We start from the raw sequence: 10,077 nt of genomic DNA, 5'->3' as shown, positions 1-10,077 counted from the left end.
ATCCTCTGCTCCTTCAGAACCCAGTTGAGACGAGACAATGCTAACTGTGAAAGCAAACGGAAGTGAGTTCAAGGCTTCCTCGCTGTCTGAAGAAGCATCCACACATTTTGCGGGGGATGGCAGGGATTTCTTGCTCCCCAGAAACTGAGATTCCCTCACACTTCTCACTTCTTTGTAGAGAGGCACACTCTAACAAGGAGGGGGAGTTAGAGGGCAGAGGGGAGTGTTTTCAGGTAAGGAAGCTGCATATGGAAAAGCAGCCTGTGGGGTTACAGGTACCAAGTTGTTAACTGTATGTGTGTAATCAATGTTCAGTTGGAGAAACACCTTGCGTTTGAAGATGATTTAAGGTGAGAGATGAGAAAAAAATAATTATCTTGTGCTCTGTCTTATGGTGAACGTTATTTTGTTTCAAGAACTGCCTGGCTCTTTATTGCCTTTCACTGTGAGTAGGTGGCATCTGGGCCCTTGACTATGCGTACTGCTGCAGAAAGAGAAGCACAAACCAACAAACCACTTACCTTACTCAACAAGTCTTCCATCAAAAAACTCTAATGTTTTAAACACATGTGGAAATCACTAATATAGGGTGAAGACCCAAATGGCATTCACGGTACGTCTCTCAGTGGACACATTTAGGGTAGAGCTATGCCATTAATGATGATGATGATGAATAAAGTAAGCTATTTGCTCAGAGGTTTTCCGTTCTTTGTACTAAAAGGAGGTAAGTCTAGGTAAGGAGATCCAAGGCTAAGAAAATAAGTATCTGCTCTATTTTTCCTGATACGAAAGGCTTTCTAGCAGGGCTTCAAACAAGTTCATTCTGGTTCAAGCCACTTGCTGAGAATTTCCATTTCTAGCAAGTTCCCTGCTCAGAATTTACATTTCCACCCCAGATAGACTGAATCAGAATCTATATTTCAACAAGATTCCCAGGTGATTCTTATGTATAACTTCCTGAGAAGTTGTTAGAAATGCAAACTCAGGGATTTGAGCCTGAATCAGTATGAAGCCCTGCTTTCTAGTGCTTAGCCAGTAGGCACACCCCAAGTGGGATTTTATGAAACCTGAATACAGGCAGTCCTCGGGTTACAAATGTTCAACTTACATATGTAGTGAAGAACCAACCCCCGTAAAGCCTATTATATGAAAAATTCAAGGTACATACAATGGTTTGTAATAACAAGCTGACGCTACTTTGCGACGCACATGGAAACATTATTACTGTATTGGTATGTTAAAGATGTTTTAGTGTATCTGGAAGTGTTTAATGTTTTTTATGCATAGAAAGGTACACTATATACTAAGACAAACATCATTGACTTTAGATACGAACCGTACATAACTGTTCCAACTTACGTACAAACTCCACTTAAAAACGGACTCGGGAACAGAACCTTTTTTGTAATCCGGGGACTGCCTGCCTGTAGAGTCTTAGTATACCAAAGCTGCGCTCATCTCCCCCCACTTTAAATTTTCAAACTTTTCTCACATATGGCACTAAACCAAGGCCTGTGTACAGAATAAACCATCTGGTCTACTATGTATGGTCACCACTACAAAAAATGGATATGAGTTCTGAACTTGTACCCTGAAGGCTAACAACAACAACAACAACAAAAACCAAACCCATTGCTGTCTAGTTGATTCCAACTCACAGCGACCCTATAGGTCAGGGTAGAACTGCCCCACGGAGTTTCCAAGGAGCGCCTGGTGGACTTGAACTGCCGACTTTTTGGTTAGCAGCTGTAGCACTTCATCACCATGCCACCAGGGTTTCTCAACAAAATAAAGGTAGGTCAAAAGGAAATTGGGGAGCTGGCCTAGAAGAAATTTAGCATTTGCTATCTTGCCTTTATGTGTATTTTCTGTTTATGCATTTCCTTATTATACTAATATTTCAGTAAGTTTAACAACACAGGAGCTGGAAGAGAGGGTACAATGGCAAACATGATAGTCATTCTGTGAGCATTATAGAATTTTTGCAGCCTTGATGATTTCTTACAGTTCTAATAGTCATGAAATAAAAATAAGCCTTTTTTTAGCCCAATATCACAAAATATGTCACTTATCTAAGTAAAATTCTCATACCCTTAGAAAAAATTAAAGGAAGTTCTTTTTTTTACATGTAGTAAATTCAGATTTATCTAGCCAACCTGAATTATACAAAAATCACATTTAACTTTTTAAGTAAGTTTCCTACTTCTCAAAGTCAACTTAATATACACTTCTGCAGGTTCATTTATAAAACCAGAAGACTTTAGAAACTAATTCCCTGTGGCAGGAATTCTAGAATTTCTACCAGAAAAGTCCCTGATAGGTCCCCACACTAAGATTTGGACAAGGAGGAACAATATTTGTATTCTGTCTTGCTTCCAAGCAGGTCATCTAACTTCCACATTCATTCTAAACACTGCAAACTAAAACATGAGCACTCTGAATCAGAGAGAAACGGTGTAAATATAGTATATAAATATAGTAACCATTCAATTTTAAAAATCAAATTGCTCTCTTGAACCTCCAATTTTTACTTTCAGAGATGTCCAAAGCCTATGTTGATGTAACTAATACTTTCCTTTGTTACACGTGACTCAACTTTTACTCAGTATACCTACCAGACCGTTCGTTACCTGGACCAGGTTAATTGCATAGGAAGATTTTTACTATGTTTACATTTTTCTTAAATTAATTTTAAAAAAGCATAGTAAAGAGTCTGAGGACAAATTATTCAACTGTTTATCATACATAAGACCGCATGACTATAATACAAAGGGGGTTCTTTTTTCATTTAACGTTACAATATACACAGCAAGTCCGGACTAGATCTTACAATCTGAACACAGGTATTTAACCTTTTCCATGCTGTTTATGTTTACAATGCACAGGAGTCCTGTAACCAAACTGTGTAGTAAAGCACACAAAACTGGACTGTAACATAACACAGTATGCAGAAGCAGTGGATCGTATGTGTGATTTTCTTTATGTAAATATCGGTTTAAAAACTGCTTTTGTTTTTGGTGCTTGCTGTGGCAACCAGCACAGAAAAAAATGACCTGACCCATATAATATCTGAACCTTATATTCCTAAACAGCAGTAACTACTGAATTCCTTTGGATATTGCTATACTCAAGATGATATCCTTTTATTTACTGTAAACCTTTATGAACTACCAAGTTCAAAAATCATCCACAGGCTTGACATTTAATTACAAAATAAATATGGGTTTCCTGATTCACAACAAAAAATTTTGTGGTTTATAAAAACGGTATTTCCAAGTTTCCATTCACATTTTTACATAGTTGTAACCCTTTCTTTTTGTCACTGTTTACATATAAAAACCTGCTTTTGTTCAGAAAAACTGGACCTTGTCAGCCACATGGAATTGACCAATAAAAAGTAATGTGGTGTTCTGCTGAGCTGTTTTGAACAGGGTTTATTGGCAGAGGTAGATTACTGCTTCTTTTCTAGGCTTCTTTTGACCCTGGACAGATAACATTACTTATCGCCATTCTCCCAAGTCAACCACTCAAAAGTATAACTCTCTAAAACTGATCAATTTAAAATGGGAACACAAATTGAGCAACTGCCAGACTGTGTTACATTAAGGCAGCATAATCTCAAAACTAGGCACCTGTTCAATACCAGCCTGTTACCTTCAGGTCGTGGGTGAGGGTTCTGCTTTACTCCAGCTCATATTCGGGACCTGCTGGTGCAGTCAAGGTCTTGCTTTCAAGTTTACAAGTGGGTTCATCAGGACCACGAGAATCAACTGCTGGCTCCACAGCTTCTGGATCCAGTGTCCCTTTCCCTTCAGAAGCCTGAACACATTATAATGTAACAGATGTTGCAATCTTGAGTTAGATGTCAATCTGTTATGTTCAGTACACAGATTGCTGTAAATGTATTGGCTATGGATTCAACAACAGTTCCAGTTTTGTTTAAGCAATAGTACAGCCATAATTTTCAACTGACATTTAAAAATGGTCTAGTTACACCTTGTGTCAAAGTGCAGAACTGCTACATTATTGGTTACAGACATCTATGTGCTATAAAAACAGCTTTGGTACAATAAATTATCAAAAAAGAAAATAAATTTTTGTAAAATTCACAGCATAATTGTGAGGCAAAAAAGCAGTCACATAAAATTCTGCATTTTTTAAAAACGTTCAGGATGAACAGAAGACATCGTTGTGCAGAAGAAATGGTGGAGATACCACGTGCCGAGAAAAAGCAAAAGAAAAAGTAAAAAGCAGGAAGGGACACAGCTGTAGCTATTTTCGTCAAAGCAAACCACTACTTCTGTGACCTTCAACCAATAAAGAAGTCAACTTTATGACACACGCAAAGTGACCTTGCAATACCTTACAATTAGTGGGTCACAAAAGTCTATTTTAAAAGAAAGGCCTCTTGAATTACCCATTCTCTGTGTTTTCAGCATTAAGGACTGTCTGCAAAAGCATGTCCAAAAGTGATTGCATCTGAAATGGCAGGCTCTTCTAATTTAGAGTCCAAATCCATAAGGCCAAAGGTTATCCCAAAGACCACCACTCAGACCTCCCCAGGACTGGCCATGACTGACCCGTTGATTGCTTCTCAGTGCACCTTGGTTAGGAGACCAGTCACGTTCCATTACTATCTCCCTGCTGCCTCGAAAAACAGGAGGCCCACAGAGTCCCACGTCATTGCTGCTTTGCTCCTCAGTAGGTTCAGACAGGAGAGTTCTGATCCCCGCCACTTAGCATGCTTACTGTGCCTTACAAACTTCAACACAACCGTCCCTTTCGTACAGCTGAAGATGATGTTTGTGTCAGCTGGAGGTCCCTCTTCCCTACAGTACTGCATTTCCGTGCCCAAGTGTGTTTAGAGGACTTACAAACCCAAATTCCCCACCCCCACCCAAAACAGAACAAAACAAAAACGGGGAGGAAAGGAAAAAACAAAACGAAAACAAACGGGGGCGGGGGGGGGGGGACACCCTCATGGGGCCCTTGATGCAAATTATGTGCAGTGCCTTTTTATTTTAAAATTAGTTGGCAAATGACCAAGACCAACATCTGACCATTAACTTCTGCTGAATAGAAAGACAAAAAACCCCACTATGATTGGGATGTGGCAAGTTAAAATAGGGGAGGCAAAAGGAGAGGTACTACCTCTGAGCTATCCGTGAAGATGGGTTTGGACATGGCTCTTTAAAAAACTTCATTGTCCCTCTGCAATCTTTTCAAGTTAAAAAAAAAAAAAAAAGGGGGGGTCAGCTTTGCCCTCTTGTAGCGGTTCAGTGTGTTAATCTCCTTCTGATTCAAGCAGCTTTGCACTTTGTTTTTGGAAAAAAACACCACTTCTATAAAAACACACAAGAAACAAACTCAAGTTTCAATTTAGTCACGAGCTAGCTACAGGACTTTGTTGAACACAAACTCCTGTCATAGGAGACTCTTCTCTATCAATTCCTTGTCTCATTGTCAGGTGTCCTTCAGTCATGTAATGTGCAGGACCTGTATTAGCAGAAAATTGGTATGTTGGATGTCCAGCTATGCCAGTCTCTTGGCGGGGATTGGAGTAGACGGTTAAATTAACGTCCATAGCTCCATTCTGTCCAAAGTCCAAGGTATTAGCAGCCACTGGGCGATTCTGGTAGGCCTGATTGCCTTGATTACCAGTAGAGGAGGAAGATGTAGAGGAAGAAGTAGTTGAGGAAGACAGGGATGTCATGGAGTGGTGACTATGGCCAACCTCCATAGAATCCTGGGTAGAGGAGCTATTCGTTGGAGAATTGTAGACCCTTGGCCTGGTCCGGTTACCCAAGGCTTGTTGTCCATGGTGGTGGTGGTGGTGGTGGTGATGGTGATGGTGATGGGAACTATTTCCATGGTGATGATGCAATGCATTCTGTTGAGGGGCTACATGAAAGGTTGTTTCTTGAACAGGATGAGTTTCAACAGTGACTTGTGTAGGAGCTTCAGTGCCCGACCAACCAAGAGGAGCGGGAAATTGCTGACGCACCTGTAAGAACAGATTTTAACAGTATTCAGAGCACTGTTTCCATGCTTTTTCTTCAAAGTCTATTAACACTAGCATTTATATCAATTAGGGAGAAAGAGTTTTGAAACTTTAATGTGTAAACAGTGCAAAAGTCCAAATATGTTCAAGAGTAAAAAATGTATTACTATGGAAACTGCAGTTTTTAATAAATTATATCCACAAATAGGCTCATGTATTTCATTAGCCACTTCCTTTCCTTGGCAGTTTATTATGCCAAAATTCAGCAAACTTTTTCTATGAAGGGCCATATAAACTATTTTTAATGGACTCAAAAGGAATTCTTCACTTTCCCCACTAAAAGCCCTCCTCTCTCTACCTTTCCTGTTTCAATAAAGGCATTACGATAGGGTCGCCATGAGTCGGAATCAAATCGCCGGCATACAACCACCACATACATCTAGCTGCTCAACAATTCCTCCACCCAATCAATAAGCATAACTCTCCTGAGTCTACGTTCATTGTATATTCCACATGGCCCCTTCTCTCCATCTATACCACATCACTCCATTGTGTATTCCACACGGCCCCTTCTCTCCATCTATACCACATCACTCCACTGTATATTCCACACGGCCCCTTCTCTCCATCTATACCACATCACTCCACTGTATATTCCACACGGCCCCTTCTCTCCATCTATACCACATCACTCCACTGTGTATTCCACACGGCCCCTTCTCTCCATCTATACCACATCACTCCATTGTACATTCCACATGGCCCCTTCTCTCCATCTATACCACATCACTCCAGTCTGGGCCACTAACATCCCTGCCTAGAGCAATACAACAGCCTCCTAAACAAACTCCCTGCTCCCACCCATTCTCCAAAGGAGCAGTAAGAATGATCTTTCTAAAATATAAATCCTATCACCTCCCTCTTTGAAATTCTTTAATGACTTCTCATTGCACTTACAAAAACAAAATACAATTGATTCTTGTTATCCATAGTAGTTCTATAAAGTTCCTACAAACAGTGAATTAGTGAATATTGGAACCAGCTGGAACAGGCCCTTCAAGCAACTTAATTTGCTGCTCTGCACATGTACATGTCTGAGTGACCCCAAAAGTGCAGTGAGCATAGATTTTGGGGTTATGAATAAACTTTAGTGAGTAGGCACATTCACAAATACATGATCCATGAATGGCGAGGATCCACTGTAATCCAAAATCCATACAAATGAGGTGCATAATTTGCCCAAGGCCCATCTCTCCAATGTCTTCCTTTAGCCATCTTCCCATGCTTTCTGGGTTCCCAGGCACAAAGGTCATTCCTTCTATTCCTCTACCTGGCCAAGATCTTCCAAATGCCTCACACACTAAATATCTAATCAACGATGATGGTGTCAGAACCAAACTTTAATAAGAAATACTACCAAAAACAGCCCAGTAGAAAAATATATGGAGTTCTCAGAAAACAAAATCCTTAAAGGTTCTTTTTCAAACTATGAAGCTGCTCAAACACATGCATAATAAGAAATAAAACTATACTCTAATTCCATTTTTCATTTCATCTACTGGCAAAGATCCAAAGGCTGATCACATTGACTGGTGGGAGGGTAAATTATCAAAATTAAAAATTATATTATACTTTAACCCGCCAAGTTTTTATATCATTGATAAATTAACATATTTGAATGATATACACACAGTATTATTTGCACAATAGTAAAAAAAAAAAAAAAGCTTTCTACACACTGATACAGAAAGATCTTCAAAGTATAGTTACATGTTTAAAAAAAAAGATGTGAAATGGTGTGTATGGTATGCTACTATTCGTGTACAAAGGTTGGGAGCAAAATATGTATTTGTATTTGCTTGTATGTACATAAGATATCTAAGAAAGGATACATTAATAATAGTTTAAAAATTGGGTGGCTAGAGGACATAGATTTTTCACTGAATCCCCTTTTATACTTACTTTTTTAACCATGTAAATATATTACCTACTCAAAAATTAAATAATAAAAAAGGATCTGAAGCAAATAAGGCAAAATAACTTTTATTACATATGGGTAGGAAGTAAACAGGTGTCTTATGTTATTCTTGGTACTTTCCTGTGTTTGCAATATTTAATATATTAGCGAGGGAGGGAGAAAAGAAAGAAAGGGAGGGAGGAAGGAAGGAGTAGTGATATTCAAATGTAGATGTGAAGCATAAACAGTAATTACAAAAGCAAAGAGAGGGAGAAAGAGTATTGCAGGCTGAAAGTACAGTAAATGTGAGAAAAGTGAGAGAGAACATAGCAAGTTCCAAAAAAAGAAAATCGAGTGAGATGAGAGCTAGAGAACAGGGGGAAGAATGGCCTGGTAGGGGCCAGATCATGGAAATCACTGAGACTGTGGTAAGAAGCCTAAATTTTACTTTAAGTACAAAGGAAAGCCAGATGTTGGTTTAAAGTAGGAGAAAGAGCAAGATCAGACTGCTCTTCTGAAAGTTCACAGGCTGTAGAGACAGCAATGGAGTTCATGGGTGAATAGAATGCTGGAGGACTAACTGGTCTAACGGGAAGCTAGAGATGGTGGCAGCAATAGGGGAACAATGAGGTAGAGAGAATAAAAACATTACTTAAAATCCACATCATTTAACTTTCATTCAGTGTTATGGGGTGAGGGAAAGGAGCAAAGGATAAACCTCTATATCCCAGGCTTATGACTGGAGCAAATGGGTGCATGTGGGCCATTTACAAATAGCTAACACTGGAAAAATTGGGGTGAAAATGAAAATGACGACATTAGTTTATGTGACACATCTGCAATTCCGGTTGGTGAGACGCTCAAAGCGATATTTATAGTCAACAGTAGGAAAATAAAGGCTCTGGGCTCAGGAGTGAAGTCTAGGCCAGAAATAAAGATGCAGGAATGACTTACATAAAGATAGTAACTGAAGTCATTGGTAAGAGTGGAGGAGATCATCCAGGTAGAGTGGCAAGTGAGAAGAGACAGGCCCCAGACCCCAGGAACACCAGCGTTTAAGTGGTGGCTGGAAGAAGAGAATCTAGAAAAGGAAACAGCCAAGTAAAGGCCAGAGAGATGGGGAATGAAGGGGGGATCCTGTCAAATAAGCCAGAAGAAGAGTATTTCAAAAAGTAGGCAGAAGTTGACACTGTCAAGCATTGTCGAGGGATGAAGAAAGGCAAGCCATCAAAGCATCTGCTGGGCACGTCCAACAGAGAGCTTCACTGCAACTCTGGCAGTGGAGTTGGAGGCAGAAACCGAATTGGAGCATGCTAACGAGCTTTTAAAAGGTAAAGGACTGGAGACCACAGGTGGCAGAAACATAGGATGAGGAAGACATGGGGCTAGGAAAAGGTTTTGTTTAAGATGGGAGAGACCTGAGAATGGTTAAATGCTGATAAGAAAGAGTCAGCAGAGAGGAGCTAGAGGAGTGACCATGAACAAAGCCTGGTGAAGGACAAGGACACGAGGAGGGTACCAGGTGGGCTTAGCCTTGATTGAGCAGGAAGATACACATAGCTCCTCATGAAAAGAGGGAGAAAGAGACCCAGACAACTGCACATATAGATAGGACTGTATATTCGATGATAAAAAGTTGAAGAATATTTTCCTTACAAAGCAAGGAGAGAGTGAGCATGGAGAAGAAAGTCAAAAAAATGTAAGAAGGGTAGAAAAGTTTGAAACAATTATTACAGAGAATCGGACCTGTAAGGTTGCCCAGTGGAGGTGCGTAAACACCAGTTAATAGTGGTAAGAATGCACCCATGTGTGTGACTTTGTCCGGTAGTATTCAGCAGCTCCGGTCACAAGAATGAGAACGATACCAATGAATTTCACTTTTACTTCACCCATTGAATAATACACTGACTTCTCACCATAAAACACCCTAGTGCCGTTCTCAGTATAGACTAATCTAGTATTTTACAGAGAGGATTTAAATACTTTTACCACCATCATCTGTTTCATCCTAATTTGTTGAAAATTATTTAATTAGATCCTCTTCTTTAACAGGCTTAAAAAGTAAAGTGCAAAAAAACACAGAGGTTTAGCATAACGAGTGCTAAAAGACTATGGGATC

General features: G+C 39.7%; 1 protein-coding gene across 4 annotated transcripts in view; it reads right to left on the bottom strand.

Annotated features, from left to right (window-relative positions):
- Positions 1-2,722: 2,722 nt before the first annotated feature.
- Positions 2,723-10,077, bottom strand: part of DYRK1A (dual specificity tyrosine phosphorylation regulated kinase 1A) — a 146,442-nt gene continuing 139,087 nt past the window's right edge. For all 4 annotated transcript variants that reach the window (XM_023559093.2, XM_064279454.1, XM_023559096.2 and 1 more), the window contains one exon: positions 2,723-6,004. In XM_023559093.2, the coding sequence (XP_023414861.1) occupies positions 5,384-6,004 (621 nt within the window). In that variant the 3' untranslated portion in view covers positions 2,723-5,383. The remainder of the gene's footprint in view (positions 6,005-10,077) is intronic.

The sequence above is a fragment of the Loxodonta africana genome, chromosome 2, assembly GCF_030014295.1.
Source record: "Loxodonta africana isolate mLoxAfr1 chromosome 2, mLoxAfr1.hap2, whole genome shotgun sequence".
Lineage (NCBI taxonomy): Eukaryota > Metazoa > Chordata > Mammalia > Proboscidea > Elephantidae > Loxodonta > Loxodonta africana.
This window is presented reverse-complemented; position numbering and strand designations above follow the sequence as displayed.